The 18,608-nt window shown below is 40.9% G+C and overlaps 1 protein-coding gene across 1 annotated transcript; it reads left to right on the forward strand.

Moving 5' to 3' along the window:
* Positions 1 to 11,402: 11,402 nt before the first annotated feature.
* rgs18 (regulator of G protein signaling 18) lies at positions 11,403 to 15,594 on the forward strand. Its single transcript, XM_037459408.2, has 5 exons — positions 11,403 to 11,651; positions 12,106 to 12,207; positions 12,408 to 12,469; positions 13,006 to 13,172; positions 14,172 to 15,594. Exons 1-5 carry the CDS (start codon positions 11,530 to 11,532, stop codon positions 14,424 to 14,426), a joined length of 708 nt encoding a protein of 235 aa, XP_037315305.1. The 5' UTR covers positions 11,403 to 11,529; the 3' UTR covers positions 14,427 to 15,594.
* Positions 15,595 to 18,608: the final 3,014 nt, after the last annotated feature.

Consider the following 18,608-nt stretch of genomic DNA (forward strand, 5'->3'; position numbering starts at 1 on the left):
AAACAGTCGTTCCACGTGTTAGCAGCAAGCTGTTGAACACAGAAAAGCGTTTAGCAGCTGAAAAGCCAAATAGTTCCCTAAGGAGCTTGTTGAGTCCAAACAGAGCTGCGAGAGAATAAATGTCGAATCATAAACAATTCAGAATCACGTTGCTTATTAACGGATGGTTGCTTATTAACAGTGTTTGCTGTGAAGTTCTCCATAACGCGTGAAGATGTGGCAAAGGCGAGTTTACAATATAGAGGAGGTTGCTTCAACAATGACAAAATGATCAAATGTATTGCCCTTCAATTTTTATTTAAAATGTTCTTTTCTAGGTCCTCCAACAAGTATGATAATCCTGTCCTGTAATTGATCAAAATTGTTTTGCTTTTCTATATCCCATACTCTGTCAAATAAAAGAGCTCAATTAATACCTTTCTGATTGTTGGATTAGATCGTTATTTACTAATAATCTCTGTATTAATACGGATTATATTTATTATTCTATATTTGACCTTAAAGTAACTTGGATGTCCTCATTACAGAACTCTATATCTCTACTATGAATACTGTATATTCACATCAACCACACATCTGTTTTTGTCCTTTTCTATATAACGGTCCTTTTGTAATGTCTTCACATGAATACAAATGACGTTACGTTAATGCAGGAAAGATCAGTTAGAGTTTATTGAAAAGCTTCAACGAGCTCTAGACTAAACAGACTTTGGTTTGGGTTGAAAATGCGATTGTTAAAATACTCACACTGGGTCGGATTCCCCAGAAAACATTATCGCCTGCAAGCAGCACGTGTCTCATTCATCAGTTGTCAGAAAGTCCTAGAAAAGACATCATGTTCAGATTAAAGCAGATTTAAAGCTGATCCATCGATTCCTCTGCGTTCTTCCGTCTGTGAGTTATGTGGCTGCATTTTGAATATCAATGCAACTGATCTGCTCGCTCTTTGGATAGCCAACACCTGGATTACTTATTCATTGCTCAAGTGCCTGACTAATTCACTTTGCCAAAATCTATTCGGCAGAAGCTGACATTTCCAGAACGAGTGGTCTCTGCAAGTCTTTTGAATTGAATAGAGTGAATATTTTAGTGAATGTTTTTCCTGACTGTTAATTAGTTCTTATAACAGGAATGTGTGAAATGAAGGGTGTCCTCTATCTACACCCGGAGTTAATCTCCCTGAATATTGGGAGGGAGGCACCTCCACAGGTCCCTGGTGGACTCACATGAATACCAAAGATGGACTTTTTCAAGCGGAGAAGAATGCCTCACCTATCAATCCATTTCCTGTTCTTTTGTGGGACCTTTTTCTGCCATTCCAAAGTTTATCACATGATGTGAGGAATCCCGCCCGCCTTCACTCTCCTCACAGAAGGAAACAAAAAGGGAAGAAAGAAACTGGCCGACTGATGCACGCGCCGTAGATTGGATTCATAAGGCATCTCTAGCGTGCCTCGCCCCGTGTGTCGCCTCAGTGGGTCAGACTGTGATTTCTACAAATGGTAAACCACACAGTGTGTTTTCTTTTACCCTTGACTTAAAACAGAGACGATTGTGTCCTCAAGACAGATGCGGTTGATTGGGGCAGAGAATGAAAGGTTCTGTTTAATCTTGGCCTTGCATACAATCTAAGTGGGTTAATTAGGGGAAGGAAAAAAAAAACACTCATGCACACGCTGTGTTGATATATCAAGAGAACGGTTTGAAAAGCATGCATCTAATAAGGAATTTGCATGGATGCTTTTTTTTTTTTAAGTTCAAAAGGTAATCTTAAAAACAGAATGTGGGGGCATCGTGACCTGTCAATCCAATGTGCAACTCGTATGAATATGTATGGACAGGAGCTGTTCTCTAACAAATGACCAAAGACTTGAAAGCAGATTGCAACGCATCAGAACCACTTCAGCTGATACGCGGCGTCTGAACTGTGTAACAAACTCGGTCCCTGGGTGGGCTTTGAGTGCTTTCATAGACCTGAAAGAAAAATGTACAAAGAAATGTGAACGACTGAATTCTATAAAGTTAAAAGCTTTGATTTGATTGTTGCACAAGGACAAATCCTTTATTTTGCATTCAGCCTTTTGCTTATCTTGGATCATACAGTAGGATGTACCACATTGAACTAAACAAGTCCATTGCAAGCGCTTTGTCTCTGTGAGCCTGTATTGTGCCTAGCACAACATTTTCTTCATATTTTGAATTTTCATCTGGCATCTGAAACATTTTGTTTTCCTCAACATATGTACCCATTTTCTTCATAAATGAATGCATGACAATGTTGTTATTTAGTTGCATCCAGGGATGCATCCGCAGATCAAATATACGCCCCCCCCCCCCCCCCCCCACCCCCCTCCAACGTTCAACGTACCCCCCCTGCTATGGATTCATCCTGCATTCATGCTGCAATTACCTTTATCACTGTGAACAGACCATTTCAAGATAGTTGAGTGTTTAGTGTGAGTATGTGGCTGTCAATAGTACAATTTGCCAACGTCCGTTAGCCTCCCGTGTTTATGGGTGCGTGTTGTTTTCTAGTCACAAAGCACAATAGAGTCACATTTAAATTGGGATATTGTGAAAAGACTGACAACACCACAAGATTGTAGAAGATATTCTTCTTCAATGATGCATAATCAACATTGAACACAAGAACTCTTGACATTATTGCGAGACTATGCAAACTACATGTTACATTTTCATTTGTATTTGTCAGGAAAGTTTCACCTATAGGTGACATGTCACTGTGAGACATGTGGAACAGGTGGAATGGGTTGGATAATCGTTCCGTAAAGTGCTGCTTATTGAGTTGTGTTTTGCGTCTCTTTAGGAGCATCCTTATGGTTTTTATCTCGGCCCTGTCCAATAAATAAGTTGACATGTATGCGTCCAGTCGATTGCACGGGCTGCTGTAGTGAGACGCGGCGGCGGATCGCTGGATGAAAAGTGCCGCGCTCAAGGCCACTTTCATTTCAACACAAGATTATTTTTTCAGTTACATGTTGGTGCTCACGTCCTCAGCCGAGATAGATAGATCCAAATCATTAAACTTCCATTTACAAGCTTCATTCTCTGACCTGGTCTGTACCACCTGATCCCGACGTAGTCCGCTCTGCTGCAGCCGTGACAACATTAGCAGTTTTCTGGAATCACATGTGGTACAGCTCCATGATGCAGGTCCACTGATATTACAGTGTATAAAGTTTTACAAAACGACAAAGTAAATATAGTAAGGTTTAGAGGTGGTGGATTTTAACACATACAGAAAGTTTTTACCCCCAAATAATTCCAACTGTGTGAACAAGTAATTAACGAAAGGCTCAAAAAGAATTCTAGTATTAACATGGCGTATCCTGTGTGTTTCTGGAACATAGTCATTTAAATAAATAAATTGTAATTGGTGTCAAGTCATCATAGCACAGTGCATTGTATTAACACTTGACAAGGCTGCTGATATCTACACCCGGTAGCCATGGCAATAGACCCGCTTCATTGAGAGCAATGACACTCACAGGATCGTTATGATAAAGTAAAAGGGTTGAGTCCACAAATGCGAACTCACTTTCACTGTCTTTCTCTCAACGACCTACTGTCTAATCACAGGAAAGTACCTATTGTGTGGATGTACTTTCTGTATGTTTGACATAATTACTATAAAGAACAAGCACCATTTTGCTCCATACTGTTTTCAAGTTTTTCTCTCTGTACATTCGTGCTAATCATCCAGGATCAGCCTGCACTTTGATGACTGGTGATTTAATGACGTTCTCAACCATCACAGGTCACTCCGGTGGCACATTAAGTCGGTTCTTTATTCATTATAAACATTTTAATGAGACCCAAATGATTTGTGTTAACTAGAGCACGAGCTATTCACGATGAAGTAGTGGATAGTGGGCCGGCGATGCTGAAAACTGTGGTTTGAACATTATGATTCATTCTATAACATAATGGGGTTTACTGTCGTTAGCTGAGGACCACGGCTCCTGGTAACTAAATCTCAACTGTCAATTTTAAACACCACTAACCAATCGAATGACCTTTAAGTGTTCGCCTCAACAGAATATCTGTAAGAAATCCAGCATGAAGATATTTAGCTTTGGTGACGGAATAAAATTGATTGAATAAATCCATTTTGGGGTCTTTTATTGGAGGTAATTATCCTAGGATGCACGTACCTATAAAAGTCAGCGTTCTCTTCCTTTATCATTGCAAACTTAATCAATTTAATCTGGTTTAAGCAAACTGTGTAGTATTTGGTTATGTATTCTTTCATGGAGGACAGTGAAAAGGATGAAATATTTATATGATATAATAAAAAATATAACTTTTGTCGTCTAACATAAGCGCTGTCGGTACTTGGCCTGCTTTACCTCATTTTGAAATGCTGCTGTCGTCAACTGACATAATACATATTTTTTCCATTTATTGTCCCATGGGTTCCATGCAAAAGGAGCATTACTTCTTGCCTCAAAGCTTTTTATGGTTGGGTGTCTGAAATAATGTGTGTGGTTAACACCGGCTTAAGAGAATTGAACATTTTGATATACGACATAGAATACGTCTCTATTTGTAGGCTTTTGTGCGTAAATGAGTATAAAAGATGTCATCGTGCAAACAAGTTTCGTTATTTCACGCTCATCTGACCGGGGTGTCGTTCCTGCTTGACCGTTGGATAGTTTTAGCTGTGACCTGGTTTCTTTGCATATTAATCACGCATCCATCCTTGTGCGCTCACAGGCAGTGGGGTTTCACAGATAACGGGCTGTTTATAGTACACTGATAATCGCCGCTATGTGTTTCACAGACCATCAGCCAAATGATTCACTCTAATTAGACGTGCCTCATCCTATGTGTGAGAGCGGGAGAACTGGACTTTTAGATTGTAAGCTGTTGGGATGAAAGACAGGGGAGAGGGGGGAGGAAAGGGGGGGGAGAGCAACCTCAATGATGAGCCATAAAACATGCCAACTTTCACAATCATTTAGTGAAAGAAATGGGGAGAAATGACTCATTTTAAGCCTGTGACACTTTGTCAGCATTTCAGGATTTTACCATAAACAGTATAATTTAAAATATGAAAATGTGCCCTATAGTTAGAAATAGAACAGCATACAGTGAATGAATGTGATTCATTTTCTCCAGTATGGTGAAGCAGAGATCATGAGTCAAATGGGAGCTTTCTGCACAGCAATATTGTCGAGGTAGGACTCGAACAACAGTGGACATAACTCTGCTTTGTGGGAACGTGCCAAACATTATCTTTTGAAATTATGGCTTCGACACTCAACAGACCTATTTACATTTATCTAAAATACAAGTTACCAAACTCCATTGAAATCATTGAAAGGACAATAAATCAATACTAAATGAATAAAAGCTATGATGAAGGTGTTCTGGAGGTGATTTTTAGGCAGCAGGAATGGCACACTGTGCAAGGTTACACACCTAAAAACCAGAGGACCCGGCTGGAGGCACCCCGACCTAACGCGTCCTTGACACTTAATCCCCAGCGGGACTACTGGCCTGGAGCCGACTCTGAACTCTGACCTCCCTGCAGAGGGGATGAAAGTAAATCAAAAAGATCTGGCTTTTACGCATGGTACACTATCTACTTTCCCCTGGCTGCACGGATGAGATAGCAGCACCAGTCAAACTGATTAAGAAATCGACTCCTGTCTATTCAGTGAGAACAGGAAGGAGCCTTTGGAATTATGCAAGCATTTTGAGCATGATAGGGATGATAATGTGTCAAAAAAGTCAAGTCCAATTACCAAACATTTTCTGTCTTTAATCGGTTCACCTTAGAGTTTAAATGGTTGAATTATATTTTTATATAAAAAAACAAATATTAACCTTATATAAAATAAGACAGCAGGCCATTTCACAAACTGCCGTTCCAGTAAAAGGGTTCTTCACAATTTAAACTCAATCTGTGTCACAGTATGAGTCCGCCAGTAAAAGTTTTATTACATTTTTTGCAATGATGAGACACCGAGGTCGAATGTGAAATATCAAGCAGCTGTCTAAAAGTTTTAGCAGTCCGGCAGCGTCCAGACGTGCTCCAACATCTGTCACGGCTGAAATAGGGCAACTTCCTCCTCATCCAACCTGAGGAGTAAGGCCCTTTGTTTCTCTTCTCTCTGTCTTCATCAGTGAGGCAAGTGCCCCCGGCTAATTGATTAAAATGATGTCTGTATTTTACAGCGATGTTGATGATGCATTTTTGTAATTCGGACAACGGTGTCTGCCTGCATATGCTTGTTGTCCAACAGTAATTTTCTTGTAAGTGTCTGGAATTAAAAACAACACATGCTGATTTGAGAGAAATCGATTTTGTTTATGTGCATTGACAGAAAATATTTACCAAGAAGTCATCCCATTTGTGCGTTATCTCATGTATCAACAGAGCATTTGATTTGATTACTAAAACCTCAGGAGAAAATGTTTATTGATCAAGAAAGACTCGGCATGTAAATTCTGATTTGTGTGTGTGCGTTGTCCGGGGCAGAGTCGCTGTGGAGTAAAATCCATCACTATCGGCATGTGGACCTGATTACTGGAGAGACTCTGAAAGTCTCATGGACCTATGATAAAGAACTCTGTCCAGGCCTCTTTACAACCACATCACTCAGGGTGTCTGCGCTAGGGAACAGGGCACTGCAACAAAACAAAAACAAAAAAAAAACACCCTGCCTGCTTTGCAGGCCTCGTCTTGGCACCATCACCTTCACTCGGCTCAATCCCAGCAGAGATGCTTGTGTCTGCTCGGCGGTAATGCATCTTAAGTCTTCAGAAAGGAATATTTAAAGGAAGAAAAATAATCCTGTATTGGATAAGAGCCTAAACTTAGAAATCACAATAAAACATAAATGTGTAAAGCATGTGCAGAAACAGATGCATTATTCATGGGAGGGCCGAATGTTGGAATCTGACTTGCATTTGGTCCTCATTTGAAATGGAACTAAGATGCGGTGGCAGAGCCAATTTGTTCACGAGTGGAGGTGGGGTGGTCCATTTTGATTTGACACCACACTACGCTTGCAAAAGAGAAAAATAAAATGTGAAAAACGATCTTTCCAGCAGCTGGTATGGTAATCAGGATGGAGTTTGCATTTTGCCACAGCAGGCAGAAAACTCCAGTCTGAATAAGCTTCAGAGTCCAGACAGCGTGTGTGAACATACATCCACATGCATTGATGTGTTTAGAGTCGACTCCCATTCTTCCAACTGAGGAAATTATTTATTCAAACCCATTAAAACCTGGATTACTCATGAGCAACATAGTTTTTATATTAGTCTGTTCACCCTTTGGTTGCATTACAAAGCTTCACCACGTCAGGCGCCATTGAGTCAGTTTTCCCTGATATGTAAAGCTAATATGAAAACAAGGATTTGCTGTGCTGGGTTCATCAGGGTTGGTCAGTGGGCAACACGGTTGATTTGTAATAGATGACCTCCATCGGTTAGTGTAAAACAAATCAAAATGACTTGAAAACCTACAGTTTAAGTTTATTTATTCCGTACTTGAGGGAATGACTACAGTGTAAGTTTCTGAATCGGGTGTTGTTGCTTCAGTTCGAGAGTATCCACACGTACTGAGTGTTGAGTCATTTCCCACATCACAGCCATTTCACAGCAGACCAGAGCAAACATTTCTGTGCTTGCTCGCACATTCCCCGACGCCGGGCACGCTGTGAGCTGACAATTTGCAGCAAAGAGTGTCTCGCCTTTCATCTGTGGAGGGAGCACCTGCGTGTCGCTCTCAGGGAAATGATGTCACCAATGTGCAGCCGTGTCTGCTGTTTCTCAGACACATCAGCTAAAAGTGGAGCTCATTTCCTGGAAGCTCTCGACGTTCTTGTAAAGTCTATTGAGGGAGAGCCCACCCTTATCGCAAAGCTGTGGAAGCCACTTTACACATTCGCTGTGAGGATTTGTACGTTCAAGCCGGGCCGCTGCATATTCATTTAACCGCACCTATACAAGAAATTCAACTAGTGCTATCACATAATGATTTCCACAGTATTTCCCCTTGGTGAGATCAGGCTTATTTTTGTGAAAATAAAATCTTTCAAGAGATTGACACACAAAAAACTATTCTGGTCAGCATAGAGAAAAATAGTGAGTGATTACAACGCACAGAGGGAGAGATTTTACTCCACTTTGTTTGCTGCTGCGATTGTGCTCTGGATGCCAAATTTACCACCTTTAAATGGTCTTCCTCCAAAACATATATTCTTTAGCCTTGTTTTCCTGCTGGTTGTTCCTTAGTCTCAGGCTGTTACCAAAGCTGACCGGGGCCTTTTCAGAGGCCTTTAAAATCCTTTTTTATTGCAAAAAAGTTATGAATATTTTATATGGCGTTATCGTCTTATCGTCCCTCTTGGCCGTTTTATGTATTTTTAGTTAATTTCATCGTCTTTCTGTTTTAATGATCCCTCTGTTGCTTGTATTTTATTCTCTTTATTGTGTTTTTTTGTGCTGTTTTTCTACCTTTGGAAGAAAAATTCTTTATAAATAAAGTGTATAGTTATCATTATTAGGATTATTATTATTATGTGGGTTGCAAACGGAGCAAAGGAAACCCCAGGCCTCTCATGGACTGCTTAATGTGTTTCTCCTTTTAATTGGGCTCATGTTTGAGAAAATATGACCTCGGTATTTCCCTTAAGGTTACATATAGCATGCACTTTTGGTTTTGCATCCACTGCACAAGCAGCCAAACCACCCAGTAGGGGTCATTATCTTTCAAACTGCAGAACCGAAGCTGGAAAGCACCACTGCTGGGTATTAAGAGATTGGAAAATGTTGTTTTCCTGCACCACACAGACAAGAATCATGATCGTTGTAAGTAAGCTGAGTTCCACTTGCACAACTAATCAATATTAAAATGCTGTGCTCTCAACTTCTCCATCATTTGACGGCTGTGGTTGACGTGCCAACAATCTCCCCACATTTAGTCAGCACGTTTTCCAAACCTCTGTCTTTCAGGGACACGGCGGTCCTCTTCAGACTGTGAGCTGCGCAGGGCAGATGTTGAGATGGAAGTAGCTTAGCAGCTAGCAACATGATCCGGGGCACTAACGTGGACCGTTTGCCACTCTTCCCCTGTGTGTTCGACACGTGGAGGAATTCCTCTGCACAGTTCTCTGCTGTCTGTCGCGCCTTTTACTTCCAATGCAAAAAGCTGTCTCCATCTTCAAGTACCGTCTCGGTCTCTCTCCCATCTAACTGACTGCAGCTTCTGACCATAATTCCAAAACAATCTAAAATCATGCCTAGGTGAAAGATGAATTTTCTTTTTCTCAGCTGTTATTAGATGGCATTAAATGGAACGTCTATTGTGGCAAATGATGGACAGAAATAGAAGAAGTTCTTTATCCTTCCTTGTCCTTGCTAGTTTGACATAATGTTCTCTCACAGGAAGGTTCAAGGCTGTGTCGATGCCCAGCCTCTTTGTTCTGCACCCACATGCCTTTCTCTTCATCACATATGCAGTGTCCCAATTTTAGATGAAAGCAATCCCACTGAGGCATACTGTTTATCTTCCTTTTGAATGCATGAACACAAATAGAATCTTGCAAATGAAACATTTTGGAGAACTTTCAAGCCTTGACTGTTTTTGTGAGCATCCTGCTGGTTCAGGTTCAGAGTCTGTTTCTTATTTTCAGAAAATGCAAACGTAACGGGCGGACTAGACTTATGTGAGGACATGTTTTCAGACAGGAAGTAACAATACTCCTCCTTCCTCCTTCACCCATGTCAGCAGTTTTAACTTTATCACTTCCCCTTTTTACCAAGCAACACCCAAAACCCCAAAAGATTCTGAAGATGTATTTGCATATTATCTCTACTTACAGATGTATAATGGTGTTTAGTGATGGCCTAATACTGCAACAGAATGAGGACAATCGTTTATATCAGTGATCAAACAATGTATGTGATTTTCTAATCGTGTCACTGAGTGCTTTGTACAGTGACACTTCAGGCATCCTGTTTATTCCTAAGATAACTTGATTTCAGACAAACCTCTTCTCTGGCAATAAATGCAGAAGCACGCTTTCTGTTTTTCTTTCCGTCTTTGTTAGCAATGTGTAGTCACGCAGCATGGAGAACCAAACACAAGCCTTGGCGTGGTGGTTAAATAATTAAAACCGTAAATGAGAAAATTTTTCCAAAATGATTAAAATAACACAATCCTAATCTTTTGTCCCAGCTGGTGGGAGAACCTCTTTGTTTCTGTCTGTCTATTGATTTGGTTTGTTCTCTCACCCGGAATGTTGACAAGAGGCAAATACATACAGCGGAGCTAATGACTGCTCTTTAATTTGGTTTTAGTGTTTCAGCAGTCTGCTGTTTACCTGAAGGGAAAAGGATACTGCAGCTTCTGTACCGGCTCACTGGGTTGTAGCTGTATAAATGTCTTTGCAGTACAGATTGTGTCTCTCTGAATCAATAAATGTTATTTTTAATATGTGGATACACAAAGGATTTGATTTATTCTTCAGTTACATGGATGTAATATTAGGTAAGAGAATTTTCCCTTGCTAGTGCTGCTAGCTGTATGCACCTATTACAGCAAAGACATGCAGATCTATGGTGTCATGATCTTCAATGTAAACTGAAGGGTTTGAGTTTTGGCATCACACAGTAAAATATGTGTCAAACTCACAAATATAAATGCACATACATCCAGCACAGTGAAGGTTAAACATACAAGTAATAGATCTTTGACTTGATTGGGGTTAAATTAAGAAACTATTACTGGTTACTGGAAGACCTGCGGTTTTTCTTCATCACTATATTCATTTTTGTCAGAACGGAAGAAACATCTTTCAGTTTCTTTCTCACAAAAATACATCTCGTTCGTGTCCATCTGCCAGAGAAAACACCTACTCCCCATTGCTTCTCACAATGTCACAAGGAGTTTGTTTTCTCCATTAAGATGTTCAGGAAAGAGCTTTGCGCAGGCTATGTGCAGACACACTTCATTATTCATTACATTTCATTGTTTCCATCTCTGCAGTGTCTGTCCTTGATAGTGGTGCACGTTGAATTGAAGGATAACAGTAATGATCTCTTATAATCTCTTACATTCATCAACAGCAGCAATGACAAAGAATAAACACAATTTACAAAAAGTCTGACAACAGAAGTTGTTTTTATGATACCTGGTCATGTCATAACTGCTGTAGTACCCGTTGCTATCGCACAACTGTGAGGTATAACCTCAAGCAAAAATAAACAAACAAACAAAAAAATAATGAATGAGGGCACCCAGCTGTCTTTTTCACATTTCTAAGTAAACAGTCGACAGGATGTTGAACCCAGGGGGGTTTCTGTATCACTGATGGAGCTGTTAGCAATAAGTGGTTGCCCCATTACAGGAAGTAGAGCACATATGGGAAATCAGATGTGAAGTGAGCTGGGTTTATAAAAGGCGAGGTGGTTCATCGAGTGACGGGTTAAAAAAAATAACCGAGCTATTTGTGGCCTGCCGGTTTGCACATCAGATACAGACGAACCAGCATGGAAGCGCTTCTTTTTCTATTTCCTCAATTCAACTACATGGCCCCAAAGGAGGAAGTGTATTTCAAAATTCTTGGTCCAGAAGACTTGCAGGCACCAACGATGAAGGACGATAGTAGCAGGTTGGTGTGCCAAACAAAGTTGTTTTCAAGTGTTTTTCATGTGTCGTTTTGTCGCGTGCTTTAGTCAAAGTTGCAGTAAATGTCAGAAATGAGTGAATAGTGACATATTTTTCAAAGGAAGAGGTCAAGCAACAGCTTCTTTCTGTAAAAAATATAAGCCGTATTTTACTCAAGAAACAACAAGTGTGTAGAGATATGTCATTTTTGAAAGTCACTACAGCCAACACCATGTGAGGCTCTTAGAGTTTATAAAGTTGTCTCTTCTGCCTTTTTGTCTTGCAATTTGTTTTGTTTCACAAAGAGGTTGTGTAATGTATCACTTGTCTTGTAAGCCACTTTGGAAATGTGTCTATGGGGCGTAATTCTCTCATGAGTTGCTGATTTGGTGAACAATGCCACAGTTGCTCGTGCACACAGTTGGTGGAACTTGATGTATTTTCTCCTCTGTTGGCAGACAGAAAGACAAGGAGAGGAAGAGCCGACTAAGCCTTTTTCTCACTAAGTCGGGCTCTCATGAAAACGTCAGTCCCAATAAAAAGACAAATACCACCACCAAGTGAGGCAAAGTCTATTGATTTCACATACGTGCAACGTTGTGTTTGACGGATATCCTTCTTTTCTAACCTTGGTTTCCAGCACCCTCCATGACTCATTGCACATTGAAAACTAAACATGTCACGAGAATCCGAGACATTTCTTGCAGCATCGTTGGGAAAGAGCTGACCTTAACTCTGAATATTTTAATGTCTTTTGCAGCATCTCACCAGAAACAGCTTTGCAATGGAGCGACTCCTTTGAAGAATTGCTGAAGCACTCAGGTCAGATTAATGCCCAAAACTTCCCAAGAACGTTGAGGCGAATCGCCTTCCAAAACAGTTTCTTTTAGTGTCAAACAATTCGCTCCACTTGCTCTGTAAACTTCTTTTTTAAATGCTAAAGGCAATACATGGTTAATGGAGCAAGCAGGAAGAGTTTCGCTACATCTTTGAATGTTTTAGCATATATAGTTTTACAGAAACTGCAACTTCCTCATAAGAACAAAACTTGCACATCAGATCGCCATAGAAACAGTGCAAATGACTGAGTGTGGTTGTTTGGTGAAGTCACTGCTGACACTAATACTTCAATAAGTCTATTTAAGATATAATTGAATGTAATTCTTTTGTGCAATACTGCTATTAAGAAGAAGTAATTGTCAGTTGATGCCTCCTTCATACATCCTCAAAACTCAAATGTGAACTTTGTTTACCCAACAGTCTCAGTGAGTGATTCTGTTTTGAGCAGCAGTTTTGTCTTTGTATTGTGTCGCCATAGTAACCGACGGTGCGCCTTTGTCTCTGTTTCTTTTCATCAGATGGTGTGGAAAGCTTTTCTCAGTTCCTCAGGACAGAGTTCAGTGAGGAAAACATTGAGTTCTGGCTGGCCTGTGAAGAATACAAGACCATTGATTCAGACACCAAGCTGCTGTCCAAAGCCAGATGTATTTATACGGTTTATATTGATTCAGATGCCCCTAAAGAGGTATGGCGAGGCATTTTAAACAATCATACATGTCACATATGTAATGCTACATAATAAGCTGTTGTGGGTTTAAAATATTGTCATTGTATAAAAACAACGGTGGGAAAACTCCTAAGCAGCGCATAGTGCCTCGGGCCTGCAGCAGGTTGACCTTTACGAACAATGGTTGGGAGCAGCAGCCAACGGAGGTCATGCATCTAATGCACGCACCCCTGCAAAGCAGGTTGGGTTATTTCTGTGCGAGGAAGTTGCAGATTAAAAGGTTTCCATTGCCTCGCAACGACAAAGCGACCCCCATCTGATATGATTTCGTGACCTGCAGCAGATGTGACCGTTAAGGATTTGGTGTCTGGTTTGAGGTTTTCACATGCCTTTGCAGAAGTGGAGAGAGCGTCACCCACACACTTTCCGTCTAAGATGAATGTCTGTAGAAATGGAACATTGTGCTCTAATATGAAAGTGTGTACTAGCTGGAATGGTTTGCGGAGAGATGTAAATATATGCTCAACATTGTTGGTGGTGCACTTGAATACTTTGAGAGCTGTGTTGGTGGTGATGATTTGTAATAATGTGTAAGACTCTCACATGATTAGAAAAAACAATCCAATGTAAGAATGTCAAGAAGATACGTGTGTTCGGGAGAACTAATTTCACAAGAGAACAAGTATTGAAAAGCATCTTGACAATTGGAAATTAATTTAATATAATCCATATTTGATCTTATTTGTGAAAAACCTGCCCATGTTGATTTAAGTGGCTTTTCTTTACGTTTTATATATTTGTGTGTTAGGACTGTCAGCTTCATGTAAACCATGTGCTATTGTTGTGTTGCTATAATCTCCTTTCAAGTCCTGACACAAAACCCTTAAATCATGCATTAGGACCAAGGCATATGTGTGTAACTGTAAAATATGCCACTTAGTGTTGATTTAATGCATGTAGTTAATACGCCATTATAAGTCCTAATTCTGGTTTGTTTTTCATTTCTTTTTCATTCAGATCAACATTGACTACAACACCAAGGCAGACATTCAGAAGGTCATAGCAAAGCCCACAAAGAGCTGTTTCGAAGCAGCGCAGCTGATAGTCTACAACCTGATGAAAAAAGACTCCTACCCCAGGTTCCTCCACTCTGACATTTATCTGCGTCTCACCAGGAGGAAAGGCCCAGGGACCAACATGTTTCGCAGGCGGTCACGCTCCTGTGTATTCAACGACAGGGGCGAGGCCACGACTGAACCTTCGGCCTGGTAGTGGAATGGTGACGTCTGCTGGAGTGGTCGGATACTCAGATCGTTACATAGGAGGCAATCCGTGATTAGCAAGCACAACTGTGGAAATGCAATGTGTCGTTTGAGGCTTGTAATTCACAGGTTCGATCTGAGTGGTATTTTTTCTTTTGTAACCACTTACATAATACTGTGGCAGCTTTCCAATTATAAAACATTTAAAGAAATTGTTCTAAATCTTGGGGAATACGCTTATTTGCTTTCATGCGAAAAGTAAATTGAGAGGCTTGATAGCACTCGCCTACGACACAGCTTCTTCTTCACACCATGGCTAGAAAGAGCACACATTTATTTCCCCAGAGATCTAACTTGAAGTACTATACTACACAGCTGGATAACAGCTGACACCAGTAGCCTTTTCGGACAAAAGAGTACGTTTAGACATGTTGTTTTTTTAGGCCACTACGTCACAGCAGTGTGGTCATTTGACCATAACGGACCCGCTCTGGCCAATCAGAATTGATGTATTGGAAAGAGTATTCACTTTGCACACGTGGAAGAATCTAACCATCCTGCTCCTCTGGGGCACTGCACGGCCTGTGGATTTAACCGCTACTGATGATTTTAAGATTTACTAAAATCTTGCAAAACTCAAATATCAGGTTCAGGACCACATCTCGGCTGAAGTGCCTTCATGCTACTGCCAGTATCCATCCAGTCGACATGCAGCCGCACTGCAGCCACTCTCCTGACTTCAGACTCATTACACTTCAATTGCTTTCTGTTTCAGCCCAGCAATAGCACCTTATACAACTTTAATGCAGTTGATATGGCACACAGGCTAATTTGAACGTAACTCATTAAAACAGGCTCATAATTTTAGGCCTTGCGTTGTCCAACCCCCTCCAGGCGAACTTCTCCAGGCGAACTTGCAGAGAAACCTCACAGCCATGTTGACTGCGAAGCACATACACTTTTTAATAGGGGATGTATATCTCTCATTTCTGTTTCCATTTACAGACAGAAAATGCATTTATCTTATTTGAATACTAATATGACCATTATAATAAATAAAATTGTTTTTTCTTTCCTTTTTCTTTCATCTACTATAATTTATGTATTACTGTGCTCTTATGTGTTGCCTTGCTGTTGTAAAATGTACATACCAAATTCAAATAAACACTTTGTTTATATGAGGCCTTTAGTGTCATTAATTTGTGGATGAATGATTATGTCTAAATGTGACAAATGGAGATATAATGTTTGCTTATTACACTAGTGGGAAGGTTGGGATCATGTGTACTTACCTCCCTATCCGTTATTGCTGGAATATGAATGGTTATTATCAATACCAACCCCTCTGGCACATCATTATTCATGGTTCTGTATATGAATGCACAAGCTATACTTCTTACAAAGACCAATGTATATTAATTAGAAACTGTCAGTGATCACATCGGCCCCTAAAACTCTTGAGTATGTACATACATGAGCACAAATCCAAGCTGTTCACACACGAATAGCCGCACAGCAGGTTCATCTCAATGACACAGATGCCGGGGGGTTTCAATGGCCCTTCACAGGGATGAAGTCCATCTCAATCCAAAATGCCAAAAGAGAAGAGACTTTGACTACCTCACAGTTCAGATTAAAAATGCACCAATGTAGACAGCGGCATGCGTGTGCTGCAGTTCCTGCTGTTATCTATGTGTTAATAAAGGTAGGAGCTGCTAAATTCATCACATTTTAAGATTTGTTGCCCACAACGAATTCTGCTGGCAGATTTCTTGTTTCTCCGACGTTGGTATTTAAATGTGTGACTCAGTCTGCGCTAAAAGCCTCTGAAATAATTCACAAGGTAACAATGTATTGTAAGGCAGAGTATGAAGCAGTTCTCCTGCGGCAATGTGGCTCAAAACAAGACAAGATGATGAATACCAATCAGAGAGAAGTTTGGTTCCTTCTTTTTTGCCAAAGGGTTATTTGGGGTTATTTCAGTAGTTTTGAACCATGGTGTAAAAAAACAAACCATTGATCTCGTCTCAGAAGCTTTTATCAAATGCAACATTAGAGACAGTTTTGCTAACTATCTGTCCTAGTTACTGAGTTATGAAGTGGAACCCTCACAAATCAGTTTCCTCTGGAAGCCCTTCGGCTTGCAAAGATATCATTCAACCTAAATAAGATGTACGTGTAAAGGTAAAGAGTTCAGTTTATGAAAGGCTCAAGGTGAAACTCTGGTCCTTCCATTCTACACACTGTACTTCTAATTAAGTGTTTATGTGGGGCAACAAGACACAGTTGACAGCCTGATGGACAGTTCCTCTCGATACTAAAAGTGACAGAATGTTTCTCAATGAGTGGACCACGTTTCTCTTAAGAATCTTTGCAGGGTGAAGGGAAATTATCCTTCAAACCAATCCTGTGGCAAAGACAGGTCTGTCATCTCCGGTGGAACAATGAAGACAGGTTGAAAACGGCTAGCAAATTAATTAGGACCAAGGTCAAATAGGTCCTTGGCCAAAGCATGTTTAATCTGGCCTCAAATATACAAGTCAAAATACACTAAAAGATACATTAAAAGACATGCTTACTGATTAGATTACTGATTTAGATTTAAATCTAACAGGATATCTATCCAGGTTTTATCTGTATCCTTCACCAGGCCCCACCCTGCAGTAGAAGGATCGACATTCATCATTCCTTTACAGAGAGAGAGGTGGACACTTGATCCACTTGTAAGCGGCCTGGAGATGACTAGAGTGCCACCCTGTGTGTGGTGAAAATAATTGCAACTTCCCCCCAAATTTGCTGTATCACTAGTGAAACGCATCAAATTTGATTTGGACGTCAATATAAATACCAATCGGTGCCCTTTTGCCAAATGAGTCAGGTCATGGCTGTGTGGAGTCCCTGAAGTCCTTGGATGGTAACACCGAGAACACGGATGGCACAGGGAGAACTCACCAGTAGAGCCGTCATGTCTTCCCCGGCCGTTCCTTTTTTGAAAAACAAATTCCTCTCCTTGGAGCGTCTACACACATGCAAACAAGGACGGCCTGTGGTGTTTTCCATCCCTTGAGGTGATTTACATTGTGTGTTTGTTTGGCTCCAACACATCCCCACCCGTGGTCAGAGGGGTCAGGGCAGGTTCAAATACACAGGATCTACTTGTGACGCCACAGGTTGGACAACTCACTGTTCACATAAAAATGTCCTCTGAAGGGGGGGAGAAGTGGCGACACAGAAACCTCTCCCTTGTGTTGACCTTTCTCAAATATACAATCACACGGCACGTGTCTGCTCTTGTTTGGTGATTGTCTGACTGCCACCAGCAAGCTTTCATGTGGACATTTTGACAACTGCCACATGGACTGCCGGGAAATGTCTCGCTGACGTTCATGTTCACCTCAAGATGAATTGCGAAAAGCCCAGGGCGTTTTATCACTTCATCACTTCTGTATTGCAGAGCCACTGCCGATTTGACAAGGTAGATAAATCCACGAACCTGCGAAATCTCTGTCCAAATTAAAACCGTTTGGTTTCAAGGGCTCGTGATCGCTTGCATCAACTGAGCTACGAGCCACATTGGTAAATTGGTGCACTTTTGAAGCCATGATGAATAAGTAACACTGCAGATATGCAAATGCCGGGACATTAAGTGTTTTCCTTAATGATGGATTTGTGTATTGCTATTTGTTTACGGTCAGGATCCTTCCCCAATGCTTCCTGACCATTAAACATTGCTGTAGTAAAATCTTGTTGTACTCCACCCCCGGAGGCAATTATGCGACCGTATTCACGATTGGACTCACAAAGATATAGTTCACATGTTCTGTAACGTATAATTAATTGGTTTAACGATTTCTGATTTGTCAGAAGTGCGTCTTTAATTGGCATAAGATAGCTGCCCAACTCATAATATCACCTGTTCATTAATGATGAACACTGTTCCTGGGCGACGGGTGCGGTCGGCTGAAATCACGGCCGAGCTCCCTCCTCCTCGAGGTGCAACCCTCACGGAAGGATGCCAGGTGTCTCCCAACAACAACGCTTTGCATACAGATTTCCATATATTCCATTCATGTAGGCTGGAGGTCATCTCGATTTGTTCAGTCACTTGACTCCCTGGTTTTCCAAAGAATCACAACCCCATCTTCAGTCTGGCAGGATCTTATCTCTTTCTCCCTTTGTAGAGGACGACGAG

The sequence above is a fragment of the Pungitius pungitius genome, chromosome 15 (assembly GCF_949316345.1).
Source record: "Pungitius pungitius chromosome 15, fPunPun2.1, whole genome shotgun sequence".
NCBI classification, from domain to species: domain Eukaryota; kingdom Metazoa; phylum Chordata; class Actinopteri; order Perciformes; family Gasterosteidae; genus Pungitius; species Pungitius pungitius.